The sequence below is a fragment of the Rutidosis leptorrhynchoides genome, chromosome 8 (assembly GCF_046630445.1).
Source record: "Rutidosis leptorrhynchoides isolate AG116_Rl617_1_P2 chromosome 8, CSIRO_AGI_Rlap_v1, whole genome shotgun sequence".
Classification (NCBI taxonomy): Eukaryota; Viridiplantae; Streptophyta; class Magnoliopsida; order Asterales; family Asteraceae; genus Rutidosis; species Rutidosis leptorrhynchoides.
The window spans coordinates 47,338,278-47,362,684 of NC_092340.1; the positions used below are offsets into that span (position 1 = coordinate 47,338,278).

General features: G+C 36.6%; 2 protein-coding genes across 2 annotated transcripts; both read right to left on the bottom strand.

The window, feature by feature from the left end:
- Positions 1 to 836: 836 nt before the first annotated feature.
- Positions 837 to 9,687, bottom strand: LOC139863365 (RNA cytidine acetyltransferase 2-like). The gene is made up of 26 exons (XM_071852003.1): positions 9,583 to 9,687; positions 9,392 to 9,483; positions 8,130 to 8,301; positions 7,656 to 7,778; positions 6,927 to 7,100; positions 6,640 to 6,750; positions 6,414 to 6,547; positions 6,239 to 6,332; positions 6,029 to 6,127; positions 5,675 to 5,811; positions 5,431 to 5,528; positions 5,145 to 5,268; positions 4,965 to 5,052; positions 4,765 to 4,864; positions 4,615 to 4,667; positions 4,000 to 4,176; positions 3,638 to 3,675; positions 3,436 to 3,532; positions 3,169 to 3,348; positions 2,957 to 3,065; positions 2,425 to 2,497; positions 2,198 to 2,339; positions 1,939 to 2,067; positions 1,734 to 1,859; positions 1,195 to 1,260; positions 837 to 1,106 (listed from the first exon to the last, which is right to left on the bottom strand). Exons 1-26 carry the CDS (start codon positions 9,685 to 9,687, stop codon positions 837 to 839), a joined length of 3,111 nt encoding a protein of 1,036 aa, XP_071708104.1.
- Positions 9,688 to 13,802: 4,115 nt separating this feature from the next.
- Positions 13,803 to 16,038, bottom strand: LOC139863366 (uncharacterized). Its single transcript, XM_071852004.1, has 6 exons — positions 15,818 to 16,038; positions 15,208 to 15,292; positions 14,978 to 15,122; positions 14,645 to 14,893; positions 14,270 to 14,419; positions 13,803 to 14,140 (listed from the first exon to the last, which is right to left on the bottom strand). Exons 1-6 carry the CDS (start codon positions 16,036 to 16,038, stop codon positions 13,803 to 13,805), a joined length of 1,188 nt encoding a protein of 395 aa, XP_071708105.1.
- Positions 16,039 to 24,407: the final 8,369 nt, after the last annotated feature.

The window sequence follows — 24,407 nt, forward strand, 5'->3', positions numbered from 1 at the left end:
GGTACCGAACCGGTACCAAACCGCTTAATATCGAAACCGAATTTTGTGTAAATTAGGAACCGATACCGATACCGAATACCATCAGTACGGTATTTTGGTACCGGTATCGGTACGGTTTCGGTATTTCGGTGTTTTTGCTCATCCCTACTCCGTCATGTACATATTTGTGAATAAATTTTTGTTGGGAGTGTGAGATGTCGTTCTAAGATAATATAAGATGAAACTACGTGAATAATCCTTTTGATTTACTTAGATTTCATGCGTCGACCCTTTATTTTCCACATTTGATGTGGGTGGTTACCCTTGTTTGCAAAACATATGTGAATGGTGCCTACTTCAAACGACCGGTAAATAGTTTAAATCGTGACACGTGCGGTCCACGTGAGGAGTAGTTTCGTCCTTTCTTTTACTTTTAATTTATTTCTTCACCTTCCCCATTTCATCTTGTTCATCCTTTTTTTCATTTTCTTCAACCGACTTGACAGTAACCTTACAGAACCCCCTTGCAAAATCAAACCGGTTTATTTCTTTACTAATTTCATTCCAATCACATCACATCTAAGTTGAAAGATGAGTGTCACTGTAATATTTTTTACTGCATTTCTCAAACATATCTAAGTTAAAGACGACAAACAATCAAGTTCTTCAAGTTTTAACTACAAAATGAGCTAGAGTAACATAGCTAAAACTGTATAGCAATTGGTCACTATTTAATCTTTGTTAACATAAGCTAAGTTCCGCCTTCGTCCGTTCATAAATAATTGTAGATACCATTTATGGATAAGTGAAAAGTCAAAACTGTGGATGCCCAGCATCTTAATCGGTACACATTATGATTACAAGTTAGATTGAGATGTTCTTTTCTTCCTCTTCGATGATTTGGAAGAACTTTTATCCTTGTCTTTTCTCAATTCTCTTTTTGGCTTCAAATATTTTTGTGCCTTGCTTTTGCTAGACTTAACGCTAATTACACCACCTGAAGGTATCTTTACACTGCCATTTTGTAAAGCATTCTCAAATTCTGCATCCTTGTCAGCAATGGCGTATCTCTGAAGATACTCCAGATTCATTAAACCTTCACTTTCACTTTGTGCCTTGAAGTCATCCTAAAATTTTATCACAAGTCAAATAAGTAATTTTAAAAAACCTGATAGATGGCAAAATAAAACCAAATGATTTGCGAACAGGTCAAACCTTGACTTTTCTTGCGGCTTCATCAAGATCCTCGTCCACTAAAATCGGGTGCGGTTTCAAATCCACCTGAAAGCAAAAAAAATAAAAAATGTATCCACAATAGAAACCGTAAAGCAAGTTTTGGCAGTGGCTAGTTTATATAGTGTCCCGTGGGGTCACGGGACACCGCTAGTTTGAAAATTATTTGTAGAAAATACCATGTAAATTCTATAGGACACCACTAAATTTAACCACTAAATTTAACTGGAGGACCCCATATCTTTTTCGAATTTATAGTTTTTCTTTTAAAATGTATAGGACACCACTATATTTAACTACTCGGACCCAATATATTTCCCGAACTTGTAGTGATTTTGAAAGTAAACAACCACTAAAATAACATTCAAATATAATTAGTACTGAAAAAATTTTCAGGACCCCATTGAGTTCACATCCTGGAATCGCCACTGAGTTTTAGTTACTAAACACAAAATCGTCGCATATTCAAAAGTTGGGGAATTGAAATAAGACAAATGCTGGGAATCAAACTTGTTACTTACTTCTTTAACCGGGGGCAGAGTTGCAGTAAACTGTTTTGAAGTTACCGAATCCAAGTAATTGTGAAACTTCTTCATGACTTTCATGTAAATAGGCATTATTTGTTGCCTATCCATATCCATCATTTTCTATAAAAAAAAAATTGTTTTGAAACAGATAAATAATATTAATTACTTAAGCAGATGATTAAGACGTTGGCTAACAAACCTCAGTGTAAGAAATATCTTGGTTCTGCAAGCCCATGCATAGTAAGACAGTGGCCTCCTTACGTAATAATGTAACTGGCAACTTCTCCTGGAAATATACGTACGCAAGTGGCAGTTTCACATCCGAAATCTGGAAAAAAAAAAAAAAAAAACAAAAAACAAAAAATAGAGACACATATTCTCGAGAGAAATGAATATAAAAAAATTTCAAAATTCATCAACATAAACTTCAAACTTGTCTTGTAACGCATAATCCTCACCAAATGGTAATCAGCCAGGTTGTTGACGTAAGCTGCTAGTCTATTCATACTGATTGGTGATTTGATGATGTCATCGTATATACTAGGTGAAATGGTTGATGAAGGATCTACGTCTTCAAATTTGAGTTTTGGAGCCAAGATGCTACAAAATCACAATTGACCAACTTATATTAGAGCATTTATAATTTATATTCTGTATGAAAAACTAAGAAACACAAAAAACACACCTCATAGCAAGCTCGCATTCCATCGTATTAAAACTTGGAGAACACAAAAGCCTCGCAAAGGCTGACCTAAAAGCTATCGACATACAGAAAGAAAACAACTCTTAAACCCCAAAACTCTGAATGAACAAGTAACAAAACAATAGAGGTGGCTAATTGAAACCACACGGTTAAATAGGTCAAATCAAGACAAAAGAAAAACGAATTAAATGGAGGTCAAATACGACCTCAATACATATACTTAGATTATCAGTTATCACCTTATTTACATTTTTTACCAAATTATTTATTTACAAAATTAAAAAACAATAGACATATTTCTTTGAAAGTGTATTATACCCAACTGGGCAATCTTGAAATATTTATATTTGATATATTTTTATTTAGAAGTCAACGCCGGTCAACGTCCGTCTCGGCCCCGTCTCAACGGACTCGACCTTTCAAGGTTCTGACCGACTTGTCTCCGTCTCAAGTCTTTTTCAAAATTTCTACCTTGCCACTTATATAGGATACCTAGCTTTAAAGAAACACAAACCTCGATAGAAAGGACGAAAAAATCCCAACTCATCGGATCCATCAACTTCGATATCATCAGTGTCTAGTGGTTTCAGCATCATACATGTATGCTCACCAGTAACAGAATTCTGAAAGCAAAACTCAGTAAGTCTACCATAATCATGATTAATTGAGCCTAAAAGTAATACGCTTAAAGAGAGAATATATAGATATGAATAACAGAAACTCAACTGGGATTTCACATATGTAAAACGGAGCAAAGTTGTGCTTCTTCCAGAACCGAAACAGGTCCAAAGTAAGCCCAAAAGAGACACCCATGTAATGAAGCTTCTCGGGCCGTCTTTCACTAAGATGTACAAGAAGCGGAGGAAGGTCTGATCTAGGCTTTATATTTTCTTCAAGCAATGAAACCTACATCAATACAGCAAAATGGTTGTCACATAAATTGGAAACGGTAAACGTGAAAAAGTTAAGTTATACGCAATAACATGATCTTACATTCTTAGTTGCTTCAGTAATCTTGAGTTGTGGAGGAGGTTCTTGATCATTCTCGACGTCAACTTCAGAGATGGGAGTGAATTGACCCTCAAAGTAACTATATAAAAACATTATAGATGGCAAATGTTTTAAAAAACATTATAAATGACAAATGTTACAAATTTAAATTTAGATAGAGATAAAAATAAAAATAATACTATACCTTTTCAGTAATTCTATGGCTTTTGATCCATATCCAAGCTGCAAAATACATGACAATTGATTACCATTGGGATGGGATAGATATTAGAAATATTTTGTTGCGCAAAAAAAAAAAAATACATATCGACAACGTTGCGAAACTCGCTACGGAAGTACTCGTTTTTTTAGGGAGTACTCGGCAACTCGAGGAGTATTTGGATGTTGACCAAGTTTGACTTTGACCTATTTTGACCGAGTTTTGACTGATATTCAAGTAATCCCAAGTTTTGGCCGAGTTTGACCGAGTACTCCCGAGTTGCAAAAATCGAGTACTCGCCGAGTCATTCCGAGTTCTGCAACACTGTAAATCGTAAAGGTACAGACCTTCATTGCATGTGGATGTGTAGCAATTCGTACAATTCTAGCACCCGAAAGACTCGGGAAGTCTTTATCTTGAAATTGTTCGCAAAACTTCCATGGAATTTGGTCCCCGGAAGGCTGTTGACCATTACTTAAGCTTCTCATTGCAGAAGTTTTGGAGATCTTTCCTTCAAGACAAACCTGCACAGCAATTAACAAACAACGATAAATATGAAACTGGACGTAATGTCGTTGACTACTAGAATCAAAACAACGGGCTTAGTACATAGGCATTCTAAATAAAGCGAAGGAATGATAGGCAAGATGGGCCAAAACACATTAGTCCAAAAACTAAATAATACAAATAATAAGTTTGTTGGATAAGACCACAAACATTACATTAGTTCAACAAGAATCTAGGTTTTTAAAAAAAAAAAAAAAACTAATTTAGACGGTTCTGTGCTTTAAAAGTACACTTTGAAGTTTAAACAACTTTAAGCCCATTTCACCTGTTTCTTATAAAGCAAACTTTTTGGTTTTACCCGATAGAGATGAAATCTAAACACGAATCGACTCATTTATATTAAAATGGCTGAAATTATCACTTGTAGCTAGAAGGGACATAAATAAAAAACAAACCTGGATAACACAGAGAATATCTGGGAGTTGATTCCTTGATTCATTAACAGGACCTGCAAACATAATAATTTTTAGATATATAATCTAAGGTATCTGGTAATAAATATGAGTGAACATTCAAACAAAAGACTCACTACAATAATATCGTACCAAGTAACACAAACAAGTGATGAGCTGGAGCATCAGCCAATAATTGAAGATCATTTGGAGAATTTTTGTAGTGAGAAGCAACATACAAGGCCATCATTCTCTGAATAGTGTAAGAGTATGTATGAACCAATTTATATATGAATATGAATATATATAATAATAAATGATGATCAAAATCAAATAGACCCATAACTGTATACCTGTAAGAATAACTCGCTGTCTTTATGATATGAGAAAAGAGTGTCACGGTTAACATAATAGAGATCGCACTCATCCGTAGGAGGTAGCCTATTTACACACACAAAAAAAAAAAAAAGATATGAATCAATGGAGACAACTTATAACATCAACTCGAGTAGCTTTTTCAGAAATGATTTAACCTGTTGATGCTAGGGATTGAATTTTCTATGTCCAGACAAAGTAAATTGTTAAGCCACGATTCAACTGGATCACCAGATGCATATCTGATAGCTTCGTTCAAATCAATCGGCTTAAAAAGACGACCTGCATTGATACAATTTAAATTTAAATCATATAGATGCTCTTAGAACATACTACTGAATTAGGTCATATGCAAGTTCATCAAAAAGTTAAGAATGCTGAAATTTGAGAATCATTCTTGAGCCCAAAACTAGCATCTAGTCTAGGTAACATGAAACATCATACCTGAAGAAACAGTATCTGTGTTTTTTGTAGTCACCCGACTTTGCTCCTCTAATTGCTTTATCAGCTTTAGAGATAGAGACCGCCCTGTACCTTCATAACTTCAAATAAGAAACATATATGATTTTTTCAGATTATACAAGATATGATGTTGTAACGAATGACCATCAGTCACGTTGGATAAACACACATGTAGTTGTTAAAAAAGCAAAAATAAAATAAAAATGAGTCTAAATATTCTACATACCCGTTAACAGTAGAAGAAAGAAAAATCAAATAAGGCCCTAGCAACGACTTCACGACTGGCAGAGGAATAGCTGCAGCTTCATCAACCACCAAAAGCTCAACTTGTGACAGTTTCCCATGTTCATGAGGTTGTATATACTGCAAAAACAATAATAAATAAATAAATAATCTTGTTGTAAGATTTCTCTTAAAGCTACTTGTGAGGATAGCAACAGAAATCCAATAAACAAAGACCTAAGTTTACTGCTTAAAAGTAACATACAGCCAATAAGTCAAGAAAAGCAGATAGAATATGAACAATGTTCCTAAGACCAAAATTAATATCCAAGAGAGTCGATTGTGCATGTATGCAAACCTGGATTGTCTGTCGGTGCTGTTTGTAAATATTTATTCTGATAGTCACTTTTTTCAGTTCTGGATTAGAGCTTTTCACGATATCATAATCCAAGTGCTCCTAATAGATAATTACCCAAAGTATATCAGTAACACTAATATCAATCATATACCTGTATGAAATAAGTTAGAGCATGCTACTTGTATAATAAGTAAGAGTAATGAAATCCACCTTGTACTCAAGCATATCGAATCCCTTTGATACAAATTCAAACAATGTTTTTAAATTTTCTGGTCTAGGGGCGGTTACAAAAATATTTGAGTACCTGAAAATCGTAAATTTATTAGATTAAAGGAATAAACAGAAATTAAAGAGCCACATCTAAGGGAATATATAAAAATTTTACCCTGCAGCAACGGCACCAGCAACTGCAAGACCAAGTGCAGCTGATTTCCCACGTCCACGACCCGCAAGCAAAGCCACCGTACTACGTAGCGTCTTGTCCAATATCGCATCAAGAAAAGTAATAACAGCTTTGCCCTGAATATATGCAGAACGTGTCAAAAAAAAAATTATTACAAAAAACAAAAAAAACTAAAAACTAAAAATAGTTATCGTAGCAACTAAATTACCTGATCAAATGTACAACACTTCTTAATCAGTGGGCCAACAGGAAAGTCATCTTTTAATTTCTCTTTCAGATCTTTCAAATCACGTTCTGCTTCCGAGAGCCCCTCAGAGTCCTTTTATTTTCAACAAGAAGCAAACATAAAATAAGATCTTAGAACTACAACATAAGTCAACATGTCAACATTGACTAACAACAGACTGAAGTGCTCTTTTGTATCCCTAAAACTCTTCATTGTGTCCTAGTTACAGTTTAACAAAATCTACAATGTTCAAGAGAGCAAAAACTTACCTCTTTAACGGGAACTGGTGTGATTGACTTCATATGAGATGAGATTGCTAATATATTTAACTCATCATCCATAACTATACACGATTCACATGATGCAAGAGAAAGTAAGAAACGTTCGTTGAAGCGTCCAGTAGCTATAGAATGAGATTCTGTACGAAATCTTTCATGAACATCCTGCAAGTAGCCCCCAACAAGTTTATAGAACATGTCTTATCTAACGGCATAAATTGCAGTTGAAGTTGAAGTTGAAGTTGAAGTTGTCAGTTGAAGTTGTCAATTTCAGAAGAAGAAAAAAATGCAAAACGAATTTTCTAAAGTTTAGCTCGTTCCACCTTCAGATTGCTAAAAAAAAAATGTAGCCTTTTTTGTTCCACCTTCAAATTTATATAACCTTTCATAAATGATTGATGGATGAAACTTGCTATACTTGACCCATTTGACCCATTCACAAGACCCATTAGGCGTGTCTCTACTTATTGAACTTTAAGATTTGATACCCATTTGACCCGTTTATTTAAATTTTGTATAAGACCCAATAGGTTGGAGAAAAACTCATTGGACCTTTTTTGGGTTTTGGTTTACATTATCAGGCCTAATTTTTTTCAAGACCAAATTGACCCGAAAGCTTGACCCAAATTTGAGTTTGGGTCTCAATTGCCAGGTATAATATAATATTGATATTGGTAAATATATTTAAAGTGAACAATATACTGAAATTATGATTCATACCATGACCATGGTGTATAGACTAGTGAGTGAAGACAGAGAACGAAGCAACAGTATAATCAACCCCCCGCCTTCCACTGTTTCTATAGTTCTTGCTAGAAGATTCGGTGTTAAGGCCTCAAAATCCTGAACAAAATAACAGAACATTTCATATAAACATGTAAAACAGCTGCAGTAGAAATTGAATCTTAATGTGGTGGCAATCTCGACCCTTTGCCACATTTGGAAGCTCAGGAACGGAATCATCTTCAAAGATCATAACACAAGGAAATCTTACGTTTTTGATTATATTGTTTTGTCGTCTTTTAATTGGATTTTTTAGAGATACCATAAGTCCTCCCTTAACTGGACTACATGGTTACACTTGCCTTTGTATTCCTTGTAATTTTTCCTTGGCTTCTAGCTAAGTTTTATTTATTTATATTACCGTTCCAAAAAAAAGAAATTGAATCTTAAGAACAATGTGATTGTACATACCTGTAATATACACATACCAAACGTATTACCAAGAATCCGCTCGGTATCCTTGTACTGGCAATACGTAATACCTGCAGTTTCAAGAAAACGTGAGAGTGGGTCCACCTTCTCGGGGTCTAGTAGGCCTCTATGCTTGAGCTTCTTCACCTGATTCGCCCGTTTTTTCTTATGACTGTGAAACATAATTAATAATTAACAAACATATAATCAGATATAAATTACTATTATGCACTAGATTTCTTAGATTAATGTTAAAATGTTAACTAGAATTTAATTTAATGATTCCTTGTATTAACTCACAATTATGACACCAAATAAGAACAAAACCCACATTATGGCACCAAATAAAATCCATTTTGCAAGATCGCATAGCCCAAACACAATGTCCTGCAATATAAGTCCAAGAGTCCATCCTTTTCTAAAACCAATTGGTATTAGAGGGACTTCCCCTTAGACTTATATACATACATTTGTTTTTGTCTCCCTCCTATGTGGGATAGGTTTGCACCCCAACAATCCTCCCCTCAAACCGAAGACCACATCACCGAGCCTCCCCTTCAACGATACTCCCGCCATCTTATATCACCGGTATCTTTTCTTTCACTTTTCTTTCACTACCAGGACACGCCTCTTATACCGCCGATCTCTTTCTTTCACTTTTCTTTCACCATCGGGACACGCCGAACTGAGGGGTGTGCCATGTCGCACCGTGCGTTCAGGGGTGCGCCACCATCGTCCACCACATCGGGGCTATGGCCCAGCTCTGATACCACTTGTAAGATCGCATAGCCCAAACACAATGTCCTGCAATATAAGCCCAAGAGTCCATCCTTTTCTAAAACCAATTGGTAATTAGAGGGACTTCCCCTTAGACTTATATGCATACATTTATTTTTGTCTCCCACCTGGGATAGGTTTGCACCCCCAACACATTTTTCATGAACAAATAGTTGCACTATTTTCAAAATTGACAATAAAGTTTCAATTTTTTGCTGGCACCAAAAAACTTAAATAATTCCGTTAAAAAGGCCAAGTACGCAAAATATGAAAATTTGATAGATAGAGTTGGTAGCTTTTTGGTGTTATTTACTAATCAATACACTTCCAATATGTGATTTCAGTTTTCAATACAAAAAAAACAATATGTAAATTCAAAGTTGCTTCACGCATTCACAACATAGTTATCGTTAATATGTTACATATATATTCTTGTAGAAATAATAAAATCAAAATCAATATAAAGAAAAGGTTGGAAAAAAAACCTGCTCAGTTCAAGTTTATCTCTGTAACACCATAAAACATTAGGTCTAGACTTAATAACTGATTTGCTAAGCATATGGTGTAGGTTCACAATCTGTTCACACATCATATTAAACACGCGTGTGAATACATACATATAATCAATAATAAACAATACTCATCATTTATATGTATTATCACTTATATGTGTTACCTGGTCACGTGACTTGTCACCGATAATGACGAAAAAGGAACGGTGTCTAGTTTTGACACCGTTCTCAATTAGAGTTCGAATACGTTCATCAACTTTTTTCCTCATGTTTCTAAAAACTGTTTTGTATGTAACGGCTTAACGTTAACGGCGACGGCTAGTGGAAGTTAGCTTAAATTGGCCGGGGTTGTTTTTTTGGTGAGCTCCGGTAACTGCATCTACGAAAAATTATGAACGTGAATAAAAATAGGTTGTTTTATTCCGTAATATAGTTGGGGTTTTAGATTTAATGGGCTTGAGGTAAAAGGGCTAGTTTTGGTATTAGAACATATAAGCCCACTCCATGGTTTTTATAAGGGAATATCACCAAAATGCCCAAATATTTTGGTCCCCTTGCACCAGAGCCCAAAAAAAAAAAAAATTTGACAAAATGCTCTCGCAAGGCGCAAGGCACCTTGCGACCTTGCGTATTTGCGTCTTTTCTAAAAAAACTACGGTTAAATGACATTTTTCAACCTGTCACTCCACACTTTCATCCGATTCGCAAACACGCAAATAAAGTCACACAAGCGATTCGCAACAACGCAAGCACAAACGCAAACTCTCTTCAATTACTACTACCAAATTCTCCTCCTTCATCATCTCCACCACCACCTAACCCCTCTTGCTACCACCGTGACTTCTTATACTAGCCTACAAGGGTTTTCACGAAGTATTAGGGTTTTCACGCAAAAGAAATCGGGTTTTCACGAAGTAATCAAGCAAATAATCAAGGAATCAACCTTGCAACGATGGCAAGCACCCAGGTTAGTGATTACTTTGTTGTTTATGTGTGTGTTATCTGTTTATTTTATCTTCGATGCGAATTGTATAAATGTGCACACCAACTGCTCGATGAAATGTCTGTTCGAGGTGTATTTGTGTTTAACGAAGTACAACCGTTGTTTTATGACATGCAACTGTATTTTGGGTTATATGTTCGAGTGAAACATACATTAACTGCTCGTAGAATTAGGGAAATTGACCAGACGCAAGACCTAGTTTGCGTGCTTGCGTACGCAAAGCTACTAGACGCAAGGTTGTCTTTGCGTCCTTGCGTGTCCCAGAAGCTTGTCTTTGCGTCCTTGCGATGGTCAATTAAACGGACGCAAGTTTTATCTTGCGTTCTTGCGTCCTGTTACTTTCTGCTGATTTTATTGTTAATTATGCAGGGATTTGTGGAAGGAAAGTTAACGATGAAGAATAAGTTGAGCATTATAGGGGATGTGAAGAAGGTCATGACTGAGAATCAAATTAAAAAGTTTAAAGAAACGTGTTTCGGTCCATGGTTAGATCTAGAATACTTTGGTAATGATCCCGGGCTTGTACATTGCATGCTCCAACGGAAGAGTGTACGGCCGGATAGACTAGATAATGTTAAGTACCCCGATGAGCATGAGGATATATGGTTTCATTTCCAGAACAATTTTTCGATTAGATTTGGTCGCCGTGAATTTTGTCTTGTTACGGGTTTTTTGTTTAGTAGCCGGACGGACATGGCACATTACATCCCGAAGAATTATGACGTCCAGACCGCACCTATTAGACGACGTTTATTTAAGGGTTTTAAAGATTCTCAAAATGTTTTGATTAGTGATGTTGAAAAGATGCTTTTAAAATCTAATCACAGCCGTATTAGTGACGATGATGTGGTGCGATTAACAATTATCTTGATTGTAGAGAGAGGTTTTATGGGTAAACAAGGGATCCATGTTGTGAATAAAAAGTTTTTATGGCTAGTCGAAGAGTTATCGCATGTTAATCAGTACCCATGGGGGTCTCGTATTTGGGAGCCAACTTACGAAGCGGTTAGTGAAGGTTTTCTTATTCGTGAAAGCCAATTAGAGAGTGGAAAGGCGTACACTTTGGCGGGATTTATGTGGGCTTTCAAGGTAAATGGTTGAACATTTGTTATTTAATGTTAATATTTAAGATGTAACATAAATTAAATTAATTGTTTTTTTATTTGTAGATTTGGATTCTCGAGTCTTACCGTCGTACCATTAAACCGTTTGCAAAAAAGACTGACAAGAATGGAGTACCAAGGGCTCTTTTTTGGAAGCGTTCATCTGCCGAGTCATTTGGAATGTCTGAATACCTTAAACTCCTACATATTCAGGTTAGTTACATTTTTAAAATGTTAGCCTATCCTAAATTGTTGCATAGTTTATCTGTTATCTGTTTACAGACGGGTTCTGTTATGGGCGCAAGGTATCCCTTGCGTCCTTGCGTGTGTTTTTATGTAGACGCAAGGTAGACCTTGCGTCCTTGCGTGTGTTTTTGTTCTTCAACGCAAGAGTTGTTTGCGTCCTTGCGTACGCGGTAAACTTTTATCTGTTTACAGACAGGTTCTGGTATGGGCGCAAGATATCACTTGCGTCTTTGCGTGTGTTTTTAGGTAGACGCAAGGTCTACCTTGCGTCCTTGCGTGTGGTTTTGTTCTTCAACGCAAGAGTTGTTTGCGTCCTTGCGTACACGGTAAACTGTTATCTGTTTACAGACAGGTTCTGGTATGGGCGCAAGGTATCACTTGCGTCCATGCGTGGGTTTTAAGGTAGACGCAAGGTGGACCTTGCGTCCTTGCGTGTGTTTTTGTTCTTCAACGCAAGAGTTGTTTGCGTCCTTGCGTACACGGACGCAAGCTTTTCTTTGCGTCTTTGATTATTGGTTTCTGCTAATATTCTTATTTGATAATTATTTAATATGAATAATTAATTTTAGGATGAGTGTCCCAAGAAAAAGAGACCTTTTCGTGGTCTGCAGCCAACTGAAACAGAGCAGAGTTGTCAATGGTGGATTCAGAGTGACGTGTACTTTAGAGGAGGAAAGGTACCAGAAGATGAGATCGAGGTTGAGGTCCAGGATGATGAAGTTGATACAGATGATCCAGTTGTTGATGGGTCTGAGCAGACACACCACAAGCATTCAACAGGAGATGTTCATACAGAGGGCCTTCACGATGTACACAATTTACATCGTATGTTAGAGTTGTTGACAAAGCGGGTGGACAAACAAGAGAAAGAGTTAATTGATTGCAAAAAACTTGTTATGCAACACGAAGAACTTTTATCGCAACAACAACAACAATATCAGGTACATTGAATTGAATTGATTTATGTTGATTTATTTATTATTATTTTGGTATTAATTGAATTGATTTATTGATTTATTTATTACTTATGTTATTTATTGTGTTTAGGATGATGATATGTGTTTCAATCGATCTTTGTCTGATAATGAGACTGAAAGGCCGTCTCCAATGCACATTCGACGTGGAATCAGAGAAAGAAAGCCAACTGGTGTATTAAGGTCCCCATTCACAACACCTGGGTACAGAAAACCCATTGAGAAGGTACAGCCCAGCAAATTAAAAAAGTTGTATGTTAAATTATTGCAATAAACAATGGCTATTTAAGGTTGTTTTCTGTTACTGTCTCGGACGCAAGACATGCCTTGCGTCCTTGCGTGTCGCAAGAGTGTTCTTGCGTCTTGGCTTCTAGGCACGCAAGGTTGTACTTGCGTCCTTGCGTGGGCTTGTCGCAAGGTTGAGTTTGCGTCCTTGCGTATGTTTGTTTACTTTGTTGTTTATGTATTTTACTCAGTTGTCAAAAGATGTGATTGAGAAAGTGGAAAGCATGAATGCTGTAAAGTTAGGGACTGAAGAAGATCAAGGTCAACAACAAATTAATGAGGATGTGGTACCCATGGACACAGATGCAGCAGCAGAGGTGAGTTTGGCTGGCGCAAACCATCATTTGCGTCCTTGCGTCCGTTGTCTTTTAGGCGCCAGGTTGTGCTTGCGTCCTTGCGTGTGGTCTATTCCACACACGCAAGATTATGTTTGCGTCCTTGCATCTGTTTGAATTAATTTATATTAACCTTGTTTCCCATAATTATTGTAGGTTAGTGTTGATAAGCAGCCTGTTAAAGTGAGTAAGAGAAAAAGAAAGGAACAAGACTGGGCAAGCGAAGCCTTGCGTACGCAAGCAAAGCCTTGCGTACGCAAGCAAAAGCCTTGCGTAGGAAAGCAAATCCTTGCGTGTTTTGTAAAACAAATTACATTTATTACATAAAATAACACAGTAGGTACCTAGAATACAAGGGAAATACAACAATACATTACAACAAACGAAATCCAACAATAAGTTAAAAATAAAATTGACATTCCAAATGCGATAGTGTTACTAATTATCGCTCCCTAAATTGCACGTTGCATAAAACTGAGACTGATATGCCTTAAAAGCTTCAGCATCTGTGGCCTTCTCCTTACCCTTCTTCGATTTTGGGGCCGATGTTTTTACTACTCTTTTAGAAGTTGATTCACCTGTTCGGTCATAAGAAGCTGTGCACGTATCCCTACCATGACCTGGTTCTTTGCAACGAGTGCAAGTTCTTACGATTTTTTCAGTATCTTCACCCTTCGACGGAATACGTTTTGTACTTTTAGGGCGTCCAGGGGCTCTTTTCTCCTTAATGGGAGGGTTTACAATTTGTAAAACGCCGGGCGACGGATACGACCATTCTGACCGATGGGGCAAAGGAAGGATGTGTTCAAAATACGTATTTATATAAGTTTGAGTTGTGAACCAGTGTGATACAAATTGAGTAACATCCTCCACGCCGAAAAGTCGTGCTGCTGCAATAACATGACCGCAAGGTATCCCCGATAACTGCCACTGCCCACATGAACATACTTTATCATCGAGATTAACCATTCCATTTTTTCTACCATCTCGCACTTCTATTAGATTGTTTGTCGATGGAATTGCTTGCCATCTTCTAGATTTTCTCGTCCTCTTGCCTAGTTTACGTTCAGCATATAGGGTAACCGTTGAAGTAAGACTAACCAACTGGTTGCGATGTTTGAAATACCAATCTTGTACTGAAGCGCGAAAAAACTCAAACAACATGCAAACAGGTAGTTTTCGAGCATGTTTGGATAGTGCGTTAACAGACTCTACACTGTTGCTAGTAAGGTATGAATACCTAACATGTTCAGCTCTACTTCTGGACCATTTGTGGAAACCAACTTGTTCTAAATAATTGTAAGATGCTCTCAATCTTCTTCGAAATACACTAAGATGATCCTCAAAATCCGACCCACGGTAAGCTTTCACCATTTTCCAATAATGCCATTCAAAATATTTGAATTTGTTAGATTTAGTCTTGATGCTTCCAAACAAATGACGTGCGCAAAAACAGTGAAAGGCTTCAGGAAACACAGTTGAAACACCATGTGCTATTGAAGCAGCACGATCAGAAATAAAAGTAAGCTCTGAAATACGATCACTCATACCACAACTCATTAAATGATCTCTTAGGTTGCCTAAGAACCATGACCAAACCTCGTTTGTCTCGCCGCCACCAATTCCGTAGGCCAATGGCAGAATTCCATTATTGCCATCCATCGCAACGGCAACTAAATTTGTCCCCGAGTACCCTGCCTTCAAATGCGCACCATCGACGATGATTACTGGGCGACAATGTTGAACAAATGATCGAACCTACATAGATTTTAGCAGGTCAAAAGTGTTCAATTATAATAAGGTCAATTATAAGTTAAAAATGAGAGAGATTATCGATACTTACAACTACGCCAAGGGAATAGTAACACATCAAAAATCTATCTTCTTTGTCGGTGACCAAATTACTTACGCTTCCCGGGTTGTGGATCCTAATGTTATATAGGTAAAGGGGAAGCATTCGGAACGAGTCCTCAGCACTGCCACGAAGCATCTGTAATGTATGACATTTGGCCCTCCATGCTTGGTTGTAAGATATGCTGACACCGAACCGTTGTCCTATATCCGCACGTATATCATTTGCTTTGTATTCCCGGTTTGCAGACTTGAAAGAATCCACAAGCATACTACCCAACACCTTTTTGGTAGCATGTTTATTGTTTCCCATAATTAGTGTGCGTGAGCATGTGTGTACGTCATGCAATTTCTTTACCATAAAGTTTTCAGTGTTCCGTATTTTGTAAGCACTAATTTTCCATTCACAATTTGGCAACACACAATTAGCGGTGTATCGAGATTTGTCCGTCTTTACAGGCTTAATTTGGAAGTTTTCTTCAAGACATTTTGTAAATAGAGTGTTTATGAACTCGGCCTTGTTCAAAAAAGTTTGACGAACTTTAATTAAATCTGATACCCTATACATGGTTGGTGTTTGTGTCGTAAATTCAGGCTCTTACTCTCGCTGACTCAATAGAGGTGGCATATTCCAGAATAAATCTTGCTTTTCTTCTTCATATTGATCTTCTTCGTCTTCGTCTTCATCTCCGTCTTTTTCTCCATCTGAATCACTAGATGCGACAACAGATATCTCAAACGGGTGGTCTCCTTCTTTAATTTTACATACGTTTTCAACACCATAGTTAAACATATCAAACTCTTCAGTGTTTGGAGGTGGCATTTCAGGCTCTCCCGCTTCTAAATTATGAAGGTTTGGTTCAGTGACTTGTGTTGAGTGTGTTTCTGGGTTTGGTTGTGGTTGGAGTGTTTCTGGGTTTCGTTGTGGTTGGTGTTTTTCGTAGTTTCGTTGTGGTACGTGTGTTTCTGGGTTTCGTTGTGGTAGATTCATTCGTACTTTCTCAACAACATAAATATCAATCGGAGCATTTACAATTGCATATTGTAAGAACTCTTGAAAGTCTTCATAATCATCCGTAATATCAAAAACATGGTTATTATAAATGTATCTCATTGAAACAGGTGAATTGGGTGGCATTTGTATTTTTTTAAGAACATTTTTTAATAATATTCTCTGATTCATTAGTTTTACAGGTGCAACAGGTAGTTTTAGCCGAATTCTAAAACAATCTTGGGGTAAATACTTGGGAATGTTGTTAATATACTCAAAAGAACCCCCACAACATATATGAACAACAAATTTATCTTCATTAACACAATTCATAAATATTTAGGTAGTGAAAAAAATGCTTGAAAATGTACCTTGTGTAGCCAATAATCACTGAAATTCTTTTGGAATGAGTTGTTAGAAAATGATAAATTACAAGTTCCCGGGACATTCTTTATATAGGATCGAAATTCTATCCATGAAAATCTAGAAAATCTAATGAAATCTTATCCTGAAAATCCTTTCCTGGTAAGATAAAGGCGCAAGGACGCAAGGACGCAAGGAGGATTACGTACTTGCGCCAGTGTGTACGCAAGGTACCTTGCGCGGGCGTTTAAACATGTCATTTAACCGTGATGGAAATTAAAAGAATACGCAAGGACGCAAGAACGCAAGGTCGCAAGGTACCTTGCGCCTTGCGAGGGCATTTTGTCAATTTTTTTTTTTTTGGACTCTGGTGCAAGGGGTAAAAAATATTTGGGCATTTTGGTGATAACCCCTTTTTATAACAAAGTTTAATGGTATCAAAATTATCATACCACAAACCACATTTTAATGTCATCGAATTCATCATTACAAAAGTTTAATGGTACCATCAAATTCATCATAACAAAGTTTAATGGTATCAAAATCATCATATCGATGGACTTCAAAAATCCAATGTTAACTATGAGAATGTTAACTATACATAAAAAATGTAAATGAATTTTATATATATATATATATATATATATATATATATATATATATATATATATATATATATATATATATGAATTAAAATCTTATGAAGAAGAGCATATATAGATCTAAATATTTACAAGAATTACCAAATAACTATTTTAACTTCTGGACAAGCATAAGCATGTAAAAAGTTGTTTTTATCTGTTAACCGATGACAATAACTAAACAAACTTATATAATACTGGACAAACATATCGAAACATAATATGTAAGCATAATTCATGTTTCTTTTATTGGAGTACGTTATGGAGATAAAATCACCTACTAAAATAGTTGGATATTCATACACATTATACACTTATATTTCAAAGGGAATATTAAATTTTGTATCTCACCTATTGTCTACGTAGAATTCTTTTTAAAAAACTATCTACTTTTAAGTTTTAATTTTAATAAATTCCTAATTGATCATTGGACTAATATTTTTGGTAGATAAATGTAACACCTCGTTTTTTTCTGTTACGCGTTATTTTGGACGTCAATCGAATTACGAGGCATGTAAGCGTATATTTGGATCTCAAATAAAGTTTGAGTTGATGTTCTAAAACCTTACCATCGGATAGTAAATCTCATTACGTTTTCAACGATATTTGATTCATCGAAAACGGAGTTACGGTTTGAAAGTTACGACCAAAACAAGTTTCAGTTTCAGTCACAGTTCATTGGGACGTCGTCCAGCCATTTTGGACGCCGTCCAAATGGCCTGACGGGCCAGATGTTGTAATTTGACTTAATTAAAAGAGGTACTTTGGTCTTTTCACTTGTGGACGTGTTTTATACCCCAAAACTGATCTAGAACTCATTCTTATCCTCTTTTCCACTAATCAAACCCAAGAGAGAGAGAGAGGAGTTTCTAGAGAGAGGAAGCTTCAAATGGTGATGAAGATGGTGATTTTTGCCCAATTTAGAGTGATTCTTGGTGCTTGTTGGTGTTTCTAGCTACTAGAGCTCGTTTTGGTACTTGAGGTGAACCCTAATCCGAATTGTAGTGTTTGATTCTTGTTTGAGTTAGGGTTTGTGCTAGTTAGAGCTATAAACCCACTTATTGTGAAATTTGGAAATTTTGGGCAAGATTTATGTAAGTAAGCGTAAATGGGTGACTTAGGGTTTTGATTGATGAAATTGTAAGTTTGGGTCTTGCATGGGTTGGTTAAACCTTAGAACACTTGTGTAATAGTGATTATGGTGTTGTGTTGACTTGATTTTGGGTGTAAACCCTAATTTGGGTCAAAATGAGTTTTGTGTTGAAATGGGTTAGGTGTTCTTGATTTTTGGTGTCAAATGATAATTTTGAGACACAATCACTAGTTGTTAATGATTGTAGGTGTTTTGGGTGTAATTTGACAAGTCAAAGTGAGTTAAACCTAAATTGGTCAAGGGGAAGTCAATTTTTTGTGTTAAGTGTTAAATTGGTGATTTTATGACATAATCCCCAGTAATGGTGCTTATGGGTCGAACTTGACTTGTTTTAATGGTTAAGTGCAATTTAGGTCAAGTTGCACTTATGGGTTGATTTTGTAAGATCAAGTGCATTAAGTGTTAGTTTGTACTTGTTCGAATGGGTCAAAATTACCACCCGTAGTGGTAATTGGTGAAGTCCCTTTTAAGTGTCTAAATGGGCGGGTCGTAGGGTTAGATAGAAACTGTGATGACCCGGAAAATTTCGACTTATTTAAACCAATTCTCTATATGATTTATTATTTTGACACGTTAAACAAAGTCTGTTAGATTGAGTCTCAAAATTTTAGAACTGTTTCATATATACAATTACCTTTGATTACTCTCGACGATTCATGAACAATTATATGTATGTATATATATATATGTACAAGTAAAAAAAAACGACTTTGCTACAGTAAAACACTATTTGCTACAGTAAAAATGACTTTGCTACAGTAAAACACTATTTGCTACAGTGAAACCGTATTTTGCTACAGAGCTACAGTAAAACACTATTTGCTACAGTAAAAATGACTTTGCTACAGTAAACACTATTTGCTACAGTAAACACTATTTGCTACAGTACACTATTTGATGTCGACGAACTAGCAAACAAAAACGGATAAGGCGGCCATGCGATCGCATGGCAAAAACACTGAAAACCCATGCGATCGCATGGGCTACAGTAACACTATTTGATGTCGACAAACTAGCAAAAAAAAGGGGTTCAGGCGACCATGCGATCGCATGGAAAAAGCACTGAAAACCCATGCGATCGCATGGGGACCAAATTCAGGAAATATGCCTATAAAAGCCAGCTTGTTCGACGTAAAATTTCACACTCATTTTCTGTAATCAATATTTATATTTATAATTATAATTTAAGTTTAATAATAATAAAGTATATTCGAGGGTGTTTTAATTCGGGTTTCAAACCGCTTTAAGCTAAGGAAATATTGGGTATTGTTTGGGGTATTGTTCTTGAATCCAAGGCCAACCATACAGTCGTCTACCATCATTACGTCTACGCAATTTGCCTACAATATTGAGTCTCAATATTGAACTGTGAGTTTATAGTCTCCCTTTTTAAATACTTCAAATATTTTTGGGCTGAGAATACATGCAATTTATTTAAACGCAATAAGACACAAGTACATACTATATTCTACACTGAGTTAAACCGAAAATCCCTTAGCTTTGGTAACCAGTAGCTGCCAGTACATAGGATATGGACTGGTGGGCGCGAATAATTGTATATGGATCCATAGGGCTTGACATCCCCGTCCGAGCTAGAGCGCTAACCTTTTAAAGGACGTATGTTATTTGAGTTTAAGACACGTTGGTTTGCGTGTATTAAAACGAATGGGGTAATTATCACTATAGCGTTAAGTTTAGTTACCAGGGTGCTCTGTTACGTAGAATCCATTGATAAACTTTTGATGAAATCTTGTGGTGTATCTTTATATATGTTTATGACTCGAGCAATTAAACCTATAACTCACCAACATTAGTGTTGACTTTTTAGCATGTTTTATTCTCGGGTCCTTAGAATGCTTCCGCTGTGATGTGCTTGTTGCCTGCATGGAGTCTCTCATGCTTTGTACAAAGTTTATTGCATTCAAAATAAAACTACGTTGTGTAATAAATAATTGGACTGTGATGTCAACCTGTAAATTAAAGACTTATGTATTTTGGGGTTTTGCTTATACCTAAGCACTCGCCCACATGTTTATAACTTTCTATGTTTAGAAAGTCACTTATTTTAATGAATGCAATATTTTATCAAAACGTACCATATAGAGGTCAAAACCTCACTGTGGAATCAATGATTAACGTGCCGCGTCAATAGCGATTTTGACGGGTCGTTACAGTTGGTATCCGAGCTTGAGGTCATAGGGAACCAGAAATTACATTAGTGTGTTTAACTGGTAATTGTTAGGATGCATTAGTGAGTCTGGACTATGACCATATCTGTTTTTACTGATTTTTGCTTATCATTTGATCAAAAACATTATATGTGATATATTTATATGCTAACGTAATTGTTGTTTCAATTATGTGATAGATGAATTCTTCTAATCCTATCATTTTGTACGACTCAGAATCGGACACTGAATCTATTCTATCCACAACTGAAAAGGGCGTTCCAATACCTATTAAAGAAGAAATTGTGTTAGCCGGGGAATCTCAAATCCCGGTAAACCCAGAGGAGGTCTCAGCTCCACCCAACTCTAGTTTTCCGGAGCCACAGTATCGTTGGCATGGACCCATAATCCCTAGAGTAAACGAGGATCGTCCATTTCTAAACGAACATAGACATTGGGCCAGATACACCGCCGACGGGCGGTTTGTGAATATATTGCCTGGCAGATTTCGGTTCAAGACCACCGGTACATATTCTCGTACACATGATGCAGATAGTTCGTCATCATATTCTCCTACACATGACTCAGACAGTTCATCATCAGACGAGATCAGTGAGGAAGAGGATTTCGCTAATGAAATAAAAGAAGTCACTAAGGAGAAATTCCAACTTGCTATAGATAATAAAAACAACCATAACAATAAAATGTCATTAATTATTAAAAAGGAACAGGACCATTCGATCCGTAACCACCCTTATTGTATTAAACCCACTGAGGCAACGGGTACCTCAAAACCCCAACCAAAAATTAAATACACTGCCAGAATGTCAGTCGGACCATGTGCACACAAACAATTGGCAGAGAGAACCAAATGGGAAGAAGTTTCTGATAGTTCTGAATAAACGAACTCGCAACCATAAATCTTCCATGCGCTATTTTCTTGCTTATGTGTGCTACTCTATCTTGTTATGTAAAATATGCATATGTAAAATATCGGTATTGTATGGTATTGTATTATTTTGGTTTATTAATAATAAATGCATGGAATGATTATTTGTATTATTAATACTTATTATTATTATTATTACATAATAACGTAGTAACTCGCTATAATTTTTCATAGTGGAATATTATTAGGATTTTAGTAGTTAATTCCTTGTACTAGCTATTATGTATGAACTTAACGGGTAGGTAATACCCTAAAAATAATTATAAAATGCTAATAAGAAGAAAAGGCTTTTATAATAATTGGTTCATATTATTAATATGCTACGATTAACTATTGACAACTCATTTTACCTATAATATTCTATATGATTAAATTATCTATGTTGTGTTTATTGAAGAAACATGTCTCAAATGTCGGATGCTGAGTTCGAGGAACTAGTCGAGAAACGTGTGAATGAAAGAATTGCTGCAGCCGAGGCAGCAAAAAGCAACAGCCGAAGCAGCAGCCAAAGCAGCAGCTGTAAACATAAACTCACGAAATAGATGCTCATACAAAACTTTTCAAGGATGCAAACCACAGACGTTTAGTGGAACCGAGGGACCAGTCGGTCTAACCCGATGGTTTGAAAAGAAGGAGTCCGTTTTCAAAATCAGTAATTGTGCGAACAGAGACAAGTCAAAGTATGCTTCGTGCACGTTGCAAGACGGTGCACTTACTTGGTGGAACAATTATGCTAAAGCAGAAGGAATAGATACGGCATATGATATCTCTTGGGAAGAACTGAAAAAGATGCTAATCGAGGAGTACTGTCCTCGAAACGAGATCAAAAAAATGGAATCTGAGTTACGTAATCTGAAGGTTATCGGCGCGAATTTCAATAACTATGAAAAGCGTTTCATGGAACTAGCCTTGTTGTGTCCCGAATTGGTGCCAAATGAGAAACGAAAGATAGAAATGTATATTGACGGTTTATCGATCAATATCAAAGGAAATGTTACATCGTCCAAACCGAATACGATGCAGGAAGCCATGACAATGGCACACCAACTCATGGACCAGATCACAGAGATTTCAATTAAGGGACCAATTACCGAAGTCAAGACAACTGAAGGAAAGAGGAAATGGGAAGACTATAAGGGCAAAAGTACTCAACTGAAGAAACAAGAAACTTTTAAAGGTAAACAAGATGGGGCAACTGCTAGTCCAAACTATAAGGGACCCCATCCGTTCTGTAAAAGATGTTACACACATCATGCAGGTTATTGCCAAGTGGTCTGTGATAAGTGCAACAAGAAAGGACATGTGGCGAAAGATTGTTATGCCACCGTTTCTGAAGTAAAGACAAAACTGACCGATGTTAAGAAATGTTTTTGATGCGGGAAGTCTGGTCACTTTATAAATCAATGCCCTGATAAGGAGAAGAACAAAGAACCCGCACGTGGAAGGGCATTTAATGTTAGTACCAGTGAAGCACGTGAGGATCCTAATCTTGTCACGGGTACGTTTACCGTTAATAATCAACTAGCTTCTATTATGTTTGATACGCGTGCTGATAAAAGTTATATGTGTAAAGACTTTAGTTCTAAACTAAAATGTGCATCATTGCCTCTAGACGATAAATATACTATTGAATTAGCTAATGGTAAACTGATAAAAGCCGATAAAATTTGCCATGGTTGCGAAATAAATCTCGCTGGTGAAACCTTCAAAATCGATTTGATACCCGTAGAATTAGGAAGTTTTGACGTAATCGTTGGCAGGGACTGGATGTCCAAAACAAGAGCTGAAGTTGTTTGCGCTGAGAAAGCAATCCGCATCCCTCGTAAGGATAAAACGTCATTAATGATTTATGGGGAGAAGAGCAACTCAAAACTGAACTTTATCAGCTGTATGAAGGCCCAGAAACTTATAAGAAAAGGTTGTTATGCTATTCTGGCACACGTAAAGAAGATCGATACTGAAGAAAGAAGCATTGATGACATGCCGGTTGTAAGAGAATATCCCGGAGTATTTCCAGAAGAATTACAGGGGCTACCTCCACACAGATGTGTAGAATTCCAGATTGATCTCATACCAGGAGCTGCACCTGTAGCCAGATCTCCATATAGACTTGCACCTTCAGAAATGCAAGAATTACAAGACCAGTTGCAAGAATTATCGGACCGTAGATTTATTCGTCTCAGTTTTTCACCTTGGGGTGCTCCTATTCTGTTCGTCAAGAAGAAGGATGGATCTATAAGAATGTGCATAGATTACCGAGAATTAAACAAATTAACGATAAAGAATCGGTACCCATTACCGAGGATTGATGATTTGTTTGATCAATTGCAAGGATCAAGTGTTTATTCCAAGATTGATCTACGCTCCGGATATCATCAGCTGAGAGTGAAGGAAGAAGATGTTCCTAAAACCGTGTTCATAACCCGTTACGGTCACTATGAGTTTCTAGTCATGCCTTTTGGATTAACTAATGCTCCAGCAGTATTCATGGATCTAATGAATCGCATCTGTAGACCGTATTTAGACAAATTTGTCATTGTTTTTATCGACGACATATTGATTTACTCGAAGAACAAGGAAGAACATGAGCAACACTTAAGACTGGTACTAGAGATACTCAAGAAAGAAGAATTGTACGCAAAATTTTCGAAGTGTGATTTCTGGTTACAAGAAGTACAATTTTTGGGCCATGTTGTCAGTAAACATGGAATTAAAGTTGACCCTGCCAAGATCGAAGCCATTAGTAAATGGGAAACACCGAAGACTCCAACACAAATCCACCAATTCTTAGGTCTTGCTGGTTACTACCGAAGATTCATTCAAGATTTCTCTAGAATCGCCAAACCCTTAACTGCATTAACTCAAAAGGGAAAGAAGTATGATCGGTCCACGGAACAGGAATCCTCATTCCAGTTATGCACCCATTT